Source organism: Rhineura floridana, chromosome 2 (genome assembly GCF_030035675.1).
Source record: "Rhineura floridana isolate rRhiFlo1 chromosome 2, rRhiFlo1.hap2, whole genome shotgun sequence".
Lineage (NCBI taxonomy): Eukaryota > Metazoa > Chordata > Lepidosauria > Squamata > Rhineuridae > Rhineura > Rhineura floridana.
In genome coordinates, this window is record NC_084481.1 from 159,967,276 (window position 1) to 159,985,860 (window position 18,585).

The following is an 18,585-nucleotide window of genomic DNA, read 5'->3' on the forward strand; positions in this document are numbered from 1 at the left end:
GACAGAAATGAAGCAGGAGAAAGACTTATTGAATTCTGTGAAGCCAATGATTTGTTTCTTGCCAACACATTTTTTGAGCAACCAAAAAGATGACTGTACACGTGGAGATCACCAGATGGTCAATATAGGAATCAAATTGATTATATAATTGGAAACAGAAGATGGAGAAGTTCCATACTTTCTGCAAAAACAAGACCAGGAGCAGACTGCAGTACAGATCATGAACTGATCGTATCGAAAATCAGAGTAAAGCTAAAGAAGAGCAACAAAGCAATCATAATGCCAAAATACAATTTAAATAACATCCCGGAAGAATATAAAGATCAAATAAGGAACAGATTTGAGGATTTAAACTTAGTTGACAGAGAACCAGAAGAACTATGGAGTGAAGTCAGGGACATTATCAGGGAAGAATGCAAAAAGACAATACCTCTTGTTAAAAAGAGAGAAAGACTTCAATGGATGACTGAAGAAACTCTTAAAATGGTTAAAGAGAGAAGGAAAGCAAAAGCAAAAGGAGATAGAAACACAGTCAGAACCCTAAATGCAACTATACAACAACTAGTACGTAGGGACAAAGGAAACTATTACAATAGTTATTGTATGGAAATAGAAAAGGACAACAAAATGGGAAGAATAAGAGCCCTGTTCCAAAAGATTAGAGAAATGAAAGGGAAATTTAAACCATGAGTAGGGACGTTGAATAATCAACAGGTGAACACACTGACTGACCAAGATGAAATAAAAGGAAGATGGAAGCAATACACTGAAGAACTCTATAAAAGAGATGACAGATTCATTCACGGAGGAACCATATGATGAAGAACCAGAAATTTTAGAATGTGAGGTAAAAGCTGCTCTTAAAATTCTTGGAAGAAACAAATCACCAGGAATAGACAGCATACCAATAGAGTTGCTACAAGCTACTGAGACTGAATCTGTCCAAATTTTGACAAACATCAAGAAATACAGAAAACTAAACAATGGCCCACAGACTGGAAGCATTCAATATACATCCCACTTCCAAAGAAAGGGGATCCCAGAGAATGTAGTAATTACCGAACTATTGCCTTAATATCCCATGCAGGTAAAGTAATGCTCAAGATTCTACAACAAAGGCTCTTACCATATATGGAGCGAGAAATGCCAGACGTCCAAGCTGGCTTTAGAAAGGGAAGAGGCACCAGAGATCCTATCGCAAACATACGTTGGATAATGGAATGGAGCAAGGAATTTCAGAAGAAAATCACCCTGTCCTTTATAGATTACAGCAAAGCCTTTGACTGTGTAGATCATGAAAAACTATGGAATGCTTTAAAAGAAATGGGGGTGCCACAGCATCCGATTGTCCTGATGCGCAACCTATACTCTGGACAAGGGGATACTGTAAGGACAGAATATGGAGAAACCGATTGGTTCCCCATCAGAAAGGGTGTGAGACAGGGTTGTATTTTATCACCCTATTTGTTTAATCTGTACGCAGAACATATCATACGGAAAGCAGGATTGGACCAAGATGAAGAAGGTGTGAAAATTGGAGGAAGAAACATCAATAATTTAAGATATGCAGACAATACCATACTCTTACCAGAAACCAGTAATTATTTGAAACGAATGCTGATGAATGTTAAAGGGGAAAGCACAAAAGCAGGACTACAGCTGAACGTCAAGAAAACTAAAGTAATGACAACAGAAGATTTATGTAACTTTAAAGTTGACAATGAGGACACTGAATTTGTCAAGGATTATCAATACCTCGGCACAGTCATTAACCAAAATGGAGACAATAGTCAAGAAATCAGAAGAAGGCTAGGACTGGGTAGGGCAGCTGTGAGAGAACTAGAAAAGGTCCTCAAATGCAAAGATGTATCACTGAACACCAAAGTCAGGATCATTCAAACCATGGTATTCCAGATCTCTATGTATGGATGTGAAAGTTGGACAGTGAAAAAGGCGGATAAGAGAAAAATCAATTCATTTGAAATGTGCTGGAGGAGAGCTTTGCGCGTACCTTGGACTGCGAAAAAGACAAATAATTGGGTGTTAGAACAAATTAAACTAGATGAAACTGAGGTTATCATACTTTGGACGCATCATGAGAAGACATGAGTTACTAGAAAAGACAATAATGCTGGGAAAAACAGAAGGGAGTAGAAAAAGAGGAAGGCCAAACAAGAGATGTATTGATTAGACCTGAACTTACAAGATCTGAGCAGAGTGGTTCATAACAGATGCTCTTGGAGGTCGCTGATTCATAGGGTCGCCATAAGTCGTAATCGACTTGAAGGCACATAACAACAACAACTGCCTCCACTTCTACGGACAAATACCCATGTCCACTCTATACTTTTTTCTATCTCTGTGTAGAAAAGAGGTTCCATTGTGGACGGGAAGTGCCAATTAGGTTTGAGATTGTATAGCGAACCTCTGTTCGTATCTCTATGGACACCGGAGATTTCGAGGAGCAACTTATGGGAGAAAATGCTTCCGGCTGGAGGCAAGCAGGAAGAGGCGGGAATGCGACTGCGCATTTTGAGGTGGGGTACATGCTGTGACAAGAGGCGGTTACGAGCCGTCGGCCGCGACACCAGCCCGGAGCGCAGAGAGTGGGGCCTGTGGAGCAGACAGGTAAGCGGGCGGGCGCTGGATCGGGCCCTGAGGGCTTGCTCTGTGGTGGCCGCTGGGGGAGGGACGGACGAGGGGCTGCTCCGCGCGTTGTCTCTGAAACCCGGTCCTCGGCCGCGGAACTCTGGGCGGGCAGGGAAGGAAGGAGCGTGTGTCCTTCGGCATGCGGAATATTCTCCGGGTGCGCCATGATGGAGCCGCCCCTATCTCTTCCACGGAGGGCTCCAAGCCCCATCAACTTCTGTGGGAGGATACAGAGAGGCCTTTTCTTTCGGCAGGCAACCCCGCGGAAACAGCCCCAGATGGGAGGCTTCGGCTTTTTAATCGTCTGTATCCTTCTGTTTAGTGACCCCCTGTTATGGGTTATGTCACAAAAGGACTCCCGTAGCCATCTCCCAGCTCCCGCCACAGCAACGTCTCCCACTTAACTAATGTTTTGTCGCAGTCTCCTGTTGGGGGAGGGGGAGGCCTTGTAAGCAGCTTTCTGGGAAGACTGGACGAAGAAAGACGAGAAAATTTAACACCGATGAAGTTGTAAAGACGACAATGTCGGTCCAGAGTGTAGAGGGGGAGAAGGACTGTTCTAGGCAGCGTTCCCCAAATTGGCGCATCTGGTACATTTTCCTTTCTCCTAGAAGGAAAATCTTACTTTCTCGGCACTTATACAGCCAGTTATTTGTGCCCAGTTGGGAATTAGGTTATGTTTGGAAAGTACACAGCTTTAGAAAACAAATGGATGTTATTTGTCACCCTATTTTAAATCATACTTTGGTTTTGTCTTGAATAGTTGTGGCTATTATAAATGAATAAATTGCCTATCTAATCCAATATTGCAGGATGCCTGGACTAAGTTGTAGGTTTTACCAGCATAAGTTTCCAGAAGTAGAAGATGTGGTCATGGTCAATGTCCGGTCCATTGCAGAAATGGGAGCCTATGTTAGCCTACTGGAATATAACAATATTGAGGGCATGATTTTACTCAGTGAGCTGTCCAGGAGACGTATCCGTTCTATAAACAAACTCATCCGAATTGGAAGAAATGAATGTGTTGTTGTCATAAGGGTTGATAAAGAGAAAGGTAAGTTCAGTAAAAGCTCTGGATTGCTATTTTCATTTTTTTTTTTTAGAGTATTTGTACCCCACTCTTCAGCTGGAAAGGCTTCCAGAGTGGCTTGTATACAGTCTGTTAAAAAAACAGCCCTAAGTACATTCCCTGATGCTTTCACTTCTTGTCTTCTCTCATAAGTTAGTTTTATTTGGCTTTTATGTAGAATTGAGAAGCAGAGAGAGGGCTGTTCTAGAAGCTGGATGTTTGGTGCTTTGCTTCCTGGAACAAGTGTTTCTTATTGCCTAAAACAGATAGAAGCGACATTTTTATGAGTAGGAGAAAAGAATTCAGGATTTGTGTTGAATTCTAATTGTGCTCTGAAATATTTCATTTTGTATTAATTAGGTTATATTGACTTGTCAAAAAGAAGAGTTTCCCCAGAAGAGGCAATAAAATGCGAAGATAAATTCACCAAATCAAAAACAGTAAGTTTCCATATTTGCAAAATGAAGTAAATATAAATTCTGCTGATAAACAGGTGTGCAATATTTTTAAGGGTATTTTGAGTTATAGCAAAGTGCTTCATGATGTAGGTGGAGAATGTGTGGCCCTCCAAATGTTGAGCTGTAACTCCCATCATCCCTGGCAATTGACCATCCTGATGGGGAGCTGGGAATTTGACATCTGGAGCAGGGGTAGCCAATGTAGGGTCCTCCAGCTATTGCTGAACTCCCGTCAGCCCCAACTAGCATAGCCAATGGTCAGGAATGATGGAAATTGTTGTCCGCAACATTTGTGGGCTCCGTGTTATCTACCCGGTTATGGAGGGTCACGGTGTTAACAATTTGTTAGAATGTTTAGTACTTGGAAGTTCTTTTTTAAGCCTGATTAAAATGAACAAGAAAATGAGTAACAATGTTATTTATATTGTACTGTATTGATGAGAAATCCTAGGAATTAACCAATGTGAAAGTGATTTTGTGATAATTTTGGTCTGTTTAATCTTGACATAAAGAAATAGGAGAACAATAAGCTTTATGTTGTGTTAATTTGTACCAACAGTACTGTAATATGCTGTATTTTATTGGATACATTTATTGTTAGTTGCTATTCAAGGTACAATGTACAATATTTCTTTTAAGCATGAGAATACGTGACTGCGTTTCATGTCTGCATGAAGAACATTCAAGAAGTTGGGAGAACTTCAGTGTGTTCTGTTAATGTGACATTGTTAGTGTTATAGCTGTTAGGTGGGTGTGGTAGTGTGTTCTCCTGTGTGACATTTTCATACTACTGCATGATTTCCTAGGCAGCTTGTGTGTAAGCATTTGCTCACAGAATCTTCATAGTTTCCCTTTCCCTGTATGTTATCTTCACTTTCTGCATGCATCAATTGATTTCTGGGCAATTTGGCTAGAAGCAGCTGCAAATAGACATGTATTGTACTGGGCAAGCGAGACAGCAAACAATCCACAAGTCATGTGGAAAATAAACTTACCTGGGGGTTATTTAATGGTTACCTCAGCTGTGAGAGGACTCTGTGCAGAAAAGCTGTTCCTGTGTAAGCTGAGTAATGTTTCACACCCCACTCTCAGTATCTCCCAAGAGAGTAGACAAAGACACCAAGGAAGAGTACAAGAACATGACCAATTTCATCTTGCATTGACCATGTTTTGTTGCTGTTTTGGGCTACATATGAATAAGTCTACATCAGGGACAAGGAACCTCTTCCAGCACAGAGGCTGCATAACCTGGTTCCCAGGCTATGGTCTAAAGCAGCCTTTCCCAACTAGTGGGCCACCAGATGTTGTTGGGCCACAATTCCCATCTTTCCTGACCATTGGCAATGCTGGCTGAGGCTGATGGGAGTTGTGGTCCAACAACATCTGGTGGCCCACTAGTTGGGAAAGGCTGGTCTAAAGGCACATAAGGCCAGCTCCCTGCTGAAGCATGGTCAGGTCTGGTCAGTGCCTGGATGAGAGACCGCCTGAGAACCATATGTAAGCCACCTTGGGTTTCAATCATGAAAAGAAAGGCAGAGTATAAATGTAATAAATAATAATAATAATAACTGGGTGGAAAGCCTTTGAGGGACATATTCCAGCAGGGACATGTGACAATATCAAGTGTATCTGTGCATGCACCCTGTGAATGTTAAGGGTGTGTTTCTGTTTAGGTTGTGTGACTGATCATATTTTAGCCCTGCCCATGGATGGGCTTCAGCCCCCGAAGACTATCTACAGGGGTAATGTAGCCTTCAGGATGAAAAAAATTCCCCACTCCTATATACACCCCATACACTTGTGTGTTTGCATTGTAAAGAAGACGACGAAAGATTTAGTGGCCTAGTTCACTTTCCACAGTAAGCCAAAGCATGCCTTATTGGGACCATGCAAACATGCCAGCTCACAGCCGCCTTGCTGCTCCTTGGGCCTTTTAGCTCAGTGCAGCAGGTAAGCCAACGCTTGGCTTGGCATGTCATCCAATCCTGGGTTTGCGGTTAAGTGCTATTCTCCTTAGCTGTGATTAGCTGCTATGTCATGCAGACCTAAAAAAAAAACTGGAGGAGCAAAGCAGCTGTAATCTCCTGCCCATGGATGCAAAGCGGGAGCCAGCATGTTTGTGCTAAGCTGTGACAATTCACAAGGCATTGATACCCTTGTATACATTTTTATTTGAATCGTTACCAGCATTGGAATTCATTGTAATGTCATTGCTGCATTCTAAAACATCTTCCCTGTTAAATGTAGGTTTACAGCATCCTTCGCCATGTTGCTGAGGTTTTGGAATACACAAAGGATGAACAACTGGAGAGCCTGTTTCAGAGAACTGCTTGGGTATTTGATGACAAGTATAAAAGGCCTGGATATGGTGCATACGATGCCTTCAAGCATGCAGTTTCGTAAGTGCATCACTTTTCTAGCTTGTATTCCCCCTTACATAAAAGTTTCAGTGGGTTTTATTTTTACATAAATATAAAATGCCAAATGCAGTGAGTCTTATCTGTCTGATTCTGACCACCAATACCTATTCAGATAAGGCTACCTTTGGCTAGGAATGTTTGGATTTTAGTAAGCTTTCAGGGGAAGAAATTCTGTAGTCCTGAATATCTTGCAAGAACAACTTGCCACATTCATTTCTTGTTCATGCTCATTGCTACTGATGGAGTACTTCTCCATTCTAAAACACGTAACTGAGAAGGCTAGGCAAGAATCCTCTGAGCCACCTAACTTTCTGTTTGGAATGATGGTTGTTACTACTACTATTACTATTAATACTACTACTAATAATAATATTAAGGTCCTACAGTCACATGAGCACATACCTGCAGAGTAAAGTAGGCCAGTCAAGATACAACCTTACCGCAGAGAACTGGAATTTAGTTAAATTGATAATTGTAGCGGAATGTGTGGATGAAGTTATACTAATGACACACAAGGTCTCCTTCGATGAGATTATCACCTTTTAAATGGAGATTAGTTTGCTCAGGAATAGATTTGTGTTAAAATATTTTAACCACTTGGATAAATCACAGCCAGGGGCCATCATATGTATTTGGCTCTATTTAGAAACATGTACCACAGATGACACTTTGAATTACATCCAAAGAGAGTTTCTTAATATAACAATCCTGTTTTTATGGTATCTAACCCCAGTCAGCCTTGATAAAATGTATGCAGGGCTTAATAGCAATTGTTGAAAATATATGTGTCAAAGCTCAGGCATATTTAATATTTTCTAGTCATACCCTGAAATAAGAACATACTGGATTTCTATTATGAATTAAGTAGAAAACGTAACAGGTTATCCAGTATCACTAGATTCAGTGGTAATACTGGTGTGCCACTTTAAAAATGCATTATCGGAAGATCCTGAGATGATTGTTCATTTATTAACAACAGCATGTATAGCCGTTAGTGGGCCTAACAGGGGTCCTATTTTGTCCCATGAAATTTCAGATGTGGGGCAGATAAAGATGCAACTCTAAAAGAGCAATCGGGAGCTTTAAAGTGAGGTCCTGATTGTTCCTTAGCAAATGGGGCTCGTATTCAGTCTCCTAAATTTAGTGCCAAATGGAAGCTCCACTGGGTTTGGTTCCACACGTGAGCTTCCTTTGCACATTGTGTTGATTTCAAGTTAGTCTGTAATAGAAGACACTTCATCTGGTGTCAGATGATTGACATGTGGGTGGCCTGCGGGATTGGAGGATTTCAGTGGAGGATTTCAGTTCTCCATCCTTTAGCTATTATTTTCCAACAGGAAAAAAATCAACCTTTCCTCCCTAAATGAGTGGCTCCTGAGAGTCTTGAATATGGTTTTCAGTTACATGGTCCAGCTAACAAATATTGTCAGAGTAAGAGAAGGAACATTACAAAATAATTTTTATTGAAAAATTGTGTTTATTATATAGTAGAATAATAAAGTACAATTACACAATTATATTCTAATTAAAAATATAAATTAAGATTTTTGAAATAGTTTAAGTTTCTTTTATGTTGATAACATAATTATGATAAAGTAGTAATGTTTTGCTTGCTTTTTAGTTTTTTCTCTTATTAGAAAGACCTTTCATCTGAAATATATAAAGTTATACTAGGAAGTGTCATTTTGTTTAGACTATTGTATTTGTAACTGATTTTTTAATATATATATAGAAATAAATGATGGCTTGAGTAATTTAGGCCCAGTGCAGATGTTATGCTACCTGTCTTTTAACCATAGGTGAAAGATTGGGGAACAGGTTCATGCAAATCCCCCCTCCCATTTCTTTATCAACATTAAGAGATACCTTAATATTGGTCCTTTTTCTCCTATTAAAATACATCTAAGAAATGCTGGTAGGATTACATTTATGGGTTTTTCCATTTATGACTCTCTTACTAGGGATCCTGCAATCCTTGATGGACTAGATCTGACAGAAGATGAGAAGCGTGTGTTAATTGATAATATCAATAGGCGTCTGACACCACAAGCAGTCAAAATTCGAGCAGGTGAGTCCCCAAAACTGAATTGGTTAAAAAAAAAAAAGAGGCCTGTTACTTTAGAATGAGCTCATCACTATAGTTTTATGGAGGAATATCCTTCATGAATGAATGAAAATATCCTTGGTGAGTTTGCTTTGAAGAAATGTTTGAATTCTACTTTGCTTCATGGTAAATCTGAAGTCATAAACTGGTGTCTATTTAAATGCTAAAACTGATAACTTGCAGTTTGTATCATAGCTTGGAAATGTTTATTGGATGTATAACAACGTATTTACTGAAGACCTTCCTCTTTCAACAAGCCTTTTAAGTAGAGACCTTAACCCAGTCTGCTTCTGTATTGGAATTGCTTTCTAATATGTGCTTAATCTTTTTTTTTTTTAAATGTTTTTAAAGCTTTTTTAAAAAATGTTTGTAAAGATGTTTTAATATATTTTAAAGTCTGTTTTTATGATGTTTTGAAGTTTTTAGTGCTTTTGCTTGTTGTCCTGGGGTCCTACTAGGAGGAAGGATGGGATATAAATCTAATAAATATTTAGAAGTTGAATGTACTTAGAGAAAACTGCTGCTCTTTTTTTCTTTCAGAGATGAATCTAAGGGAAAAGAGCTCTTTAATGTTCCCAAGGAATAAAACGAGAAGAAATCTAATTTCTTGAATTGTACTTCTAGAAAATGGGGAGCTTCTGTTGAACATGAAAGAACTCTCTGCTTTTTGAAGCAATTAACAGTTTGATAGCTAAAATTAACTGATCAGTGAGGTTTTGATCAGTTACACTTACATGTGGATTCATGCTACATTTATTAAGATATTTGAAGTTGACTCTATTTGACTTAATTTTTTTCACTACTAGATCTGATTTTGGGAAATTAGATGTCCTATAATATGATCTTTTCATACTTTATGGTGTTTTATTTATTTATTATTTGATTTATATCCCGCTCTTCCTCCCAGCAGGAGCCCAGGGCAGCAAACAAAAGCGCTAAAAACACTTTAAAACATCATAAAAACAGACCTTAAAATACATTAAAACAAAACAACTTTAAAAGCATTCTTTTAAAAAGTTTTTAAAAAATCTTTTTAAAAAAGGGTTAAAAACATTATTAAAAAAACATATTAACAAGCAATTCTAACACAGACACAGACTGGGATAGGTCTCAGCTTAAAAGGCTTGTTGAAAGAGGGAAGTCTTCAAAAGGCGCAGAAAAGATAGCAGAGATGGTGCCCACCTAATATTCAAGGGGAGGGAATTCCACAGGGTAAGGTTCCTGGTTACCTTAATTGTTTTCTAGTTTAAGTATTCCTTTCCCTGCCCTTCATGGTGTGTAGACTGCCCTGTACTTCTGACACCAGTTGGCTGAGCTGCTATGTTGGCATAGAATGTTCATAGATCTTTTAAGTGTTCAGGAAACAGAGAATATTTACCATTTCTGTGAGGGAAATAGAAATTCTCGATTTGGCTGGGATTAATATCTCACAAAGACCTTAAGGGACAGAACTCTGCAGTGTAAACAAAGAACTTAAAACAAGGTATTGCAAGGTAAGAAGGAAAAAGGGCAGAGAGCCCATAGCTGTGGTGATTGAAGGAAGGGTTCACAGGAAGTAGTTGATGGAGAAACAGAAACCCAAGGGAAGGTGAAGAAGGGCATTTGGGGAAAAGAGCAAAGGAAGAGGGAAACTAAGATGTGTTAATGAGAGGATAAAATTTGTGTTTAATTTCATACATTGATTCGAACCAGTCCAGCCAATTCCTTGGCTTCTGGTCTTGCAGAAACTGTGGGTTGAATCCAGAGTTAAGCATACACAATGGGGTTGGTAAAAACTGACTTTGAGGCCTCATCTTCCCCTAAACAGCCTACCCCACCCCCGACCAAATGCTCCACTGAGGGTCAAGGACTGTTGCTGATTGGGGTGGACTCTTAACTGATTTTCAGGCTTCCCTAACACGCGGTGGAACATTTTCACCATTTGCGGAGTTGTCATGTGAAAGGGAGCAGGGAAGTCAGCTTTTGCCATCCCTGTTACATGCACATAACTCTGGATCCAACCCAGTATTGTCACTGATTTAAGGAGGGAGAAGAAACAGGGAAGACTGTGTGAAATTAGGCCATTTTTCTGGAAGTGGTTCATTGCCCAATTAAATTAGACCTTGGCTGGCTTGATTTTAATTCAGTGTCATACCCAAGCTGTTAGACTGGATTCTTGTTAAATTACCTGAAGCTTTTCATTCCTTGCCTTCAGCATTTATAGTTATACATTATTTGAGCAATCTAACCTTTCATTTAACGATTCATGTTTTTAAAGAAACACAGTTCCCTAAAGCTTTTTGAAAGAAATATGGTAATCCCAAGGCTAATTATGTTATTATGTAAGATCAAGACTTGGCCACAGCAATATTAGTTGCATCTTATGAATCATTAGGGCATGGTTGCAGGATTTTTGAGACTAATCTTGCCATGTCTTCTGCTTCATAAATTAGTGCTACATAGGAGTTATGTCTGGATAATAAAGCAGGTTAAAATGGGAAACAAGGGTTTTTTTTGTTCTGTCATCTTTCCTGATTTCCCCATTACTAAACATAGTTGATTGGATGCTGGGGCATCAATATGCACATGACCTTCTCCATCCCAGTTGTATGCATAAAAGGGAATGCAGAGCTTTGGATTGCAGTCATTATTGAAGTCCCTTTACAATAAATGGGACACTTCTACAGTGTGTTAGGAACAAGTCCTGATTATGAAATTCTCATGGTAAATTTCCTTAATCTTCTTAGACAGAAAATAACTTTGCTACCTATTATAACATCATAAAATTTGGAGGAACTTGAAGGTCATCTAGTCAAACCCTTACTCAGTACAGAGTGTGCAATGCAGGATGCAACTATACTATCTCTGTCAGCCTCTGCTTAAATACTTCCAGTGAAGGAGAATCCATGACCCCCTGAGATTCTGTTCCACTGACAAATAGCTGTTACCACTAGGAAGCTTTTCCCAACGTTTAGCTTAAATCTGTTTCCCTACAACTTCTAGTCCTGCCCTCTGGAACAATGTCTGCTCCATCTTCTGTATGACAGACCTTCAGATATTTGAAGAATGCCATCATGTCTCCCCTTCTCTTCTCCAGACTAAACAAATCTAGCTCTTTTAACCATTACTCATAGGACTTGGTTTCCAGACTCTTTACTATCCTGTTTACTAGAATACAGAGAGTTGGATCTAGACTTGTCCTTCTGTTCCTGTTGGAGGTTTCACTGTTCCCCCCCTTCTCCTTCCCCCCTTCTCCTGCACCCCTCTCACATTATTATGGAAGGCCCCCCAACTTCTAGAGCAAAGTTTAGGGAGAAAGGGGAAGAAGAAACTTGCTAATATCGCCCCCTCTCTTCGGGGAGTGTCTCATGAATGGAAGCCACAGAACACTGGATCCAACCATGGTTTGTTGGGAAATAGTGGTTTTGTTTAAATACCAAGCTTCAGAGCATAAGAGTTGGGAGTGGTGGAGCTGTGCTCCCAGTCTGAGCCTTGGGTTGGTGTGATATCACCGAAGCCTAAAAGTGTTGCAAAGAGAGGCTCTTCTCACCAGTTTCATTAGGAAACGGGTTGGGCACAAATTCTATGACCAGGAGAACAAAAGAGGAGGGAAGGAAAGTGCTGGTAATTGGAGTCAGACAGCCTATGAGAAGAAAGAATATAGGAAGTAGAGGCCAAAGGATGGCTGGGTAAAAGAGACAGGATGATGTAAAATTGGGCTGGTATTTTTCTGCCGCCCACAGGGAGTGCCTCCTCCCTATCATTGGCTGAATAAAATTGCCATTGGAGCATAGACTTGTCTGCAAATAAAACATCAAGGAGGGACTATTGAAAAGAAAGAGCTAAGAGGGCTGAATTTCCTGTGCTCCTTTTGCTTTTGGGGAAGTATTCATGTCACTTTCTGGATACCATTGTTAGCTTGAAATCAAGCACAGTTCCATTTGGGACATTGCCTTCGTATGTGCGTGTGTCCTGTTGGTAGAAATAAGTACAGCGTGGAGGAATGAATTTAGAACATTACTAATAGTCTTCCTTCTGCTACTTGTATTTACTTTAAAATACAGTGTTGTTGAACTACTTCTAGTTGAGTAATAATGGAATAAATGACAGATTTTAATTTCTAGTCTCTCTTTCAGGATATTTATATATATATTAATACAATCTGTTGTTCTGGCCCATTTAGATATCGAAGTTGCATGTTATGGGTACGAGGGTATTGATGCAGTGAAAGAAGCTCTGAGGGCTGGCCTGTGCTGTTCTACAGAGAGCATGCCCATCAAAGTAAGTGACAGTCATTGTGGGTTTTCTGGAAAACAGTAAATATGAGAAATTTCCAATGTCCTAAATGATTTGGGAGATTGGGTGTTACCTGCATGCGGTTTAAACACACAAACATACACACCCATGATAGACCTCATGTAAACACATTTGTGTGGGGGTGGATGGGGGGGAGAGAAGATAAATCCTTTCTGGGAATAATTCACCAAAGAGAAAATCTAGTTATAACTTTGAAACTGCCCAGTTTTACTGGTTGTATTATGGAACAGTTTTACATAATTGCATTGTTAATAATGAAAGGTTTTCCATTATGGGGGGAAATCCATTGAAATAGAAAATGTGACCGCGCTATGTCACCTTTTGCTCATTACTTAAATGATAATTTTCAAGTAGCATTTTCCACACACAGTAAAAGTGCAGTCGTTCTCTGGGATGGTTCAAGATTTAAATACATTATCAACAGCTTGTTTTTTCTTCCAGACTTTTAAAAGTCTATTGTTATCTCATGCATCTTGTAGATAAATCTGATAGCTCCTCCTCGATATGTGATGACCACTACAACACTGGAGAGGACTGAAGGCCTTTCTGTCCTTAGCCAAGCCATGGCTGTTATCAAAGAAAAGATAGAAGAGAAGAGGGGAGTCTTCAATGTGCAGATGGAAGTAAGTATAGTCTGTTCTCCTGACCAGTGCTGGTTGACATCTGAAGATTCTGGTAGTTTGCAGACCTGCCACCTTCATGCCCCTAAAAATTCTAAAGATTGTAGACCCTGACTCTGGAGAAAGAAAAAGACTTCATGTAGTCTGCTATATTTAATTTGTCACTTTTCACAAAACTCCACAAAAGTGATGTACAGAAATAAAATTCAAATACAGTGTCTTCACCTGGTGCTGAAAAGATGCCAGTGTTGGTGCCGAGCAAACCTTCTTGGGGAGAGCATTCTACAATTGGGAGGCCACTACTAGAAAGTCTTGTTCTCTTGTTGCCACCCTCTGGACTTCTGCCAGAAGGGGCACACAGAGAAGAGCCTCCTGTCATGATCTTGGGGTCCAAGTAGCTCGTATGAAGAGGCATTTCATAAGGTTTTGGGGTACTGAGCCATGGTAAGGATTCTAAGTTAAAAGCAACACTTTGAATTAAGAACATAAGAAGGGACTGCTAGATCAGGCCGGTGGCCCATCTAACCTAGCATCCTGTTCTCACGGTGGCCAATCAGATGCCTGTGAAAAGCCCAAGAGCTGAGCGCAACAACACTCTTGTGATCATAGCAGCTGGCATTCAGAGGCATACTGCCTCCAACAGTGGAAGTAGAACATAGCCATTGTGGCTAGTTGCTGCTGATAGCCTTATTCTCCATGAATTGCGCTCAGAAACTAATTGGCAGACTACACAGTGTTATGTGTTCAGACCATCTGGTCCATGTTAAAAATCTGGCCACTGAATTGTGCACCAACGGCAATACCAAATTGTCTTCAAAGGCATCCCTGCTTATAATGCATTGCAGTAGTCTAATTGAGAGGTTAGCAGTGTATAGACTGTTGCAGCCAGATTGTTCCTGTCCGGATAGGGCCACAGTTAGGCCCCCAGTTGTAGCTGATAGAAGGTACTCTGTGCCACAGCTCCTCATTGCAATAGACTAATACAAGACTAATTGGGTTTGTGATTCTGTTTGAAAGTTCACCATTGTCAGTCACAGGCGATTATATAGTCCAGCTGTGCACTGTATGAAACATAGGCAACTGCCTCAGGCTTGCTCTCTCCCCAGTCAGTTCCCACATTCTCACTTGTCAGAGTGAGTGTGCCCTTGATGAGGTTCAGCCTTCCTTCCCACCTTGGACTGCAGAGGTGGACAGGGATTTTACCATCAGCTGCATGATGATCCGTGTCCCTGCTTCAGTTCCAAGGTTGGGAGGAAGGGTTGTCTGGCCTCTGTGTTGCGAAGGCACCTGGAACGCTTCAGCTATGCAGGCTCAAACCAGGAAATCTTTGCCACGATTTCCTGTAAGGAAGGGTGGTGTGGTTTTGCCTGCATAGTGATTACACCAAGAAAGGGCAGAGTCCTAGCAGTTGCAATGTTAAGCTTGGCTACCAAGGGCAGCCAAAAATGTTGATCCCCTGAGCCACAGTTTCATCTAACTGAATACACAGGTCAGGCTACCACTTTTCTCACCTGCTTGCACTCTGTTAGGGTTGGTAGTTTGGTCTTTTCAAAAATTTCCTGGTTAGTTATTTCCAGTACTTAAAGGATTCATTCATCACAATTTAAATAAATTAGTATTATAATTAAATGCTAAAAAACCTTTAGCTTGCACCCTTAGAATTTGACTACTTTCAACAGCAGGGCTGGCACCAAAGGGCGACCAGGTCGGGCCCTGGCTAAGGGGCCCCTCAATAGGGTGGGGGAGGAGTAGCGCTCCCCTTCCACAATCTGCAGCAGGGTAGCTGCCGTGGATCGCAGGGAGAGAGCTTGCAAGCCGCCCGCCCGTTCACTGGCTCCACCTACCTGTTTTTCCTGTCTTTTGCTGCTGCACGTGTAGGGCTGCCATTGACCAAGATGGCAGCCAAGGTTTCCTTTGGCACCACACTTGCCATGAACCAAGATGGTGGCGCGGGCTTCAGCCCCTTAAGGAAACCTCTGCTGCCATATTCATTAATGGTAGTCCTGTGCGTGCAGCACGCGCAGCCACAAAAGACAGGAGAGACATGTGGGTGGGGTGTGCGTATGTGCGTGCCGGGACCCAGGGCAGGCTGGTGCCCAAGGGCATACCTGGTGCCGGCCCTGTCAGGCAGCCCATATGCACCTCCCATATGGAGGATGTTCACATTGAAAGCAATAGCTGGTGCAGGTCTGTGTACATGGGGTAGAGGGCCAGCCAATTTCAAAATTGAACACAAAATTGAACAAAATTAAACACAGTTTAAAATTAAACTGCTTTGTTATATTTTTTTTAAAAAAACAAAACACTATAGGTCATGGTTCATAGTACATAGCAGGGTATGCCTGCTCCCAAATGAAGCAAATGCATTAATGGACCATGTCTTTGCAAGATTAGAGAGCATCCTTTGCTATCAAGTGGCATCATGATGCTGTTATGAAGACAGGCTACCAGATTTATTTTTATAAAGAAAGCAGGATATACATTTTTAAATAAATAACTTTATTGAAGTCAATTGTATTTGCATTCAAAACTTAATTTGAGTAATTAATTATATTTATATAATATAAACTTGCACAGCTGTTTCCTGATTTAACTTTGCAGTCCCATGCAATTTGCCGGAGACTTTTTGTTTCCAAATTTCATAGTTCATTAGGCCATACAATTAATATTCTACATCTGCACACACTCTGTTTGTATACTGTGAACTGAGCTGAGGGGATCTGTCTTCAGGGAGTCATATTTAACCTTGGTCAGCTACACTTAATTAGCTAGAACGCTACAGCCACTCAGACCGTTTGAGAAGTCAGAGCATCCTTGTTTCCACTCCCGCTCCCCAATAATTGGCCAAATTGGAGCTGTGAAGGCTTGGAAATAGTTTGCCAAGAAATATGTTAAAGTGACCAGCTGTGCAGCTAACTTTCACGTTGCTAATTTCCGCTAGCAGGATGTGTGGTGCACTCCTTGCTTCATTGAAGTTGCACATGTTCCTAACAATAGCATAGCAGCAGAAGCTGGCATCTTAATAGAAAACATGCTGGAAGGCTAGCTGTTTTCAACACAAAATTACTGGTCCTTCCCTATATTAGCAATGTCACTTCTGTTTATCCAAGTGGAGGTATTCTGGAAAATGTATATGCATAATGCTTACTAGTAAATTCTGCTTGCCTTCTGCAAGTATAGAAACCCCAGACTGTCTGCCACTGGAAAACATTATATTTTATAGAATTACAAAAATACATTTTTACAGTGAAATACCTGTACCACATACACCAGGAATGGGTGGCCTTTTTCCTTGTGGACAATTCTTCAGGAGCTGCATGCCATTGGGAGAATGGGGAATGGACATGACTTCAGTAAGCTGCAATTCACCCATACACTAGTTGAGAGGTTTTTACACTTGCATCGTTCCATCCAGGCAAGCAAGCAGCAGCAAGGCAAAAGAAGTGGAGGAGGGTGTTGCCTGGGGAGAAGATGTGACCAAGAGAATCCCTGGGGCCAGATAAAGAGGCCTGGAGGGCAGCATTTGGTCCCTCATTCCCCACCCCGACAGATAAACTACACATAACCAGTCAATGTAACTTGTGAAGGGCAGTGCTCCTTGGCAGCCATCAGTAGGTCCCGGGAATGTTTCTCCTCTCTAGGAACAACTGGTAGTGGCAACGGTTCAAAAACATGCTGCAAAGAGCTGGGTGGGTGGTGATTTTGAGACTACAATCACCAACCTCTTAAGGCAGCATGCTGCTAACTGAGCTATATTACAACCTGGTTCTTGAGGATTCACGCATCCTCGAAAGTGTTTTGAGACAGGGCTGTGACTGCATCATTCACAGGGCGTTGTTGCAAACTACTGCTGTTCACTGCTCTTGCAGCCTTTTGACAGTTCATTAGGGTGGTACAATGTTGCCCTTAACATTTGAACAACCAAACTGCATTCAGTCCAATTATGCAAAGCCATTTTTGATGAAAGTACATCTGCTTAATTGGTTTCTGGGTCACATTGAAAGCTAACCAAATATTGTGTTTGCGACTTTTCAGCCCAAGGTGGTTACTGACACTGATGAGACGGAGCTTGCAAGGCAGCTAGAAAGGTTGGAGCGTGAGAATGCTGAAGTGGATGGAGATGATGATGCTGAGGAGATGGAAGCAAAAACTGAAGACTAAATTTCACAGGATTAAAGTAAAGGGTAGCAATTATACAAATACACAGCAGCCGGTGAAGACACCTTTGACTGATAAGGTGTTCGATACTGAAAACTCCATAAGAAAAGACTGAAATATTTTCAAGTTTTAATGAGACCAAATTCTGAAGAGACAAGAAACCATCTGCTATCTGTTGCAAAGTGCTGCTTAACTTTCTCAAAGGGAAGGTGCCTCTCCCTGAAGATGTAATTCCCTTCCCCCCAATAAAACCAGGCATTGTTTGAAGGCTGTCTTTACTATATTCATATCTAACAAATACAGATTGGCAGCCATTCAGTATGTCTGTCAGTGAGGTTTCTGGAAATTAAACCATTATTCCTCTACAGGCTGTACTTGGCAAATATTCAATAAATTTCTTGGATATTTATCCAGGCTCCTTTTCTTCCTTTTTCACATTTGGAAGAGATGTGTAGTGCGCAAAGGTGAGGGGCAACTGCTTTATTGGTTAAGGGCATGGAAATCTGTACCTTAACCAAAAGAATCCTGGCTTTGCATAAGGCTTATGTAGCTTTTGTTAGAACAGGCAACTTTAGGGCTGCTTGGAACCCAGCAGCTTAAGATTTCCAGGGTGGAAGAATAAAAAATGTACTCTTTCCTTTGTATGCAAATGATGGAATAATGCCTTTAAGTTCCCTGTGGTCATTTTAAGTTTTTCCATTACATTGTGAGTATACAGTACTATGCAAAAGCTTTGGGTTTAACTGGAGCTTTGTTCTCGCCTATGAAAGATAAACCATAAATGGATTGGTTTATTTGGAAACAGGACAGG

General features: G+C 40.8%; 1 protein-coding gene across 2 annotated transcripts; it reads left to right on the forward strand.

Moving 5' to 3' along the window:
- The first annotated feature begins 2,490 nt into the window (after positions 1-2,490).
- On the forward strand, positions 2,491-18,183 carry EIF2S1 (eukaryotic translation initiation factor 2 subunit alpha). Of its 2 annotated transcripts, XM_061611059.1 has the most exons (9): positions 2,491-2,628; positions 2,904-2,951; positions 3,462-3,703; positions 4,079-4,158; positions 6,424-6,575; positions 8,558-8,664; positions 12,863-12,960; positions 13,476-13,619; positions 17,652-18,183. In XM_061611059.1, exons 3-9 carry the CDS (start codon positions 3,463-3,465, stop codon positions 17,775-17,777), a joined length of 948 nt encoding a protein of 315 aa, XP_061467043.1. In that variant the 5' UTR covers positions 2,491-2,628; positions 2,904-2,951; position 3,462; the 3' UTR covers positions 17,778-18,183. The 2 variants fall into 2 exon arrangements, with proteins under 2 accessions (XP_061467043.1, XP_061467042.1); XM_061611058.1 differs by lacking the exon at positions 2,904-2,951.
- Positions 18,184-18,585: the final 402 nt, after the last annotated feature.

What these genes read in the sequence shown, in the direction of transcription:
- EIF2S1 (XM_061611059.1), top strand. Translation starts at nt 3,463, where the DNA reads ATGCCTGGACTAAGTTGTAGGTTTTACCAGCATAAGTTTCCAGAAGTA. An exon ending in AGCAGTCAAAATTCGAGCAG is followed by an intron (nt 8,665 to 12,862) that starts GTGAGTCCCCAA and finishes TGGCCCATTTAG; the next exon opens with ATATCGAAGTTGCATGTTAT. An exon ending in TCTTCAATGTGCAGATGGAA is followed by an intron (nt 13,620 to 17,651) that starts GTAAGTATAGTC and finishes GCGACTTTTCAG; the next exon opens with CCCAAGGTGGTTACTGACAC.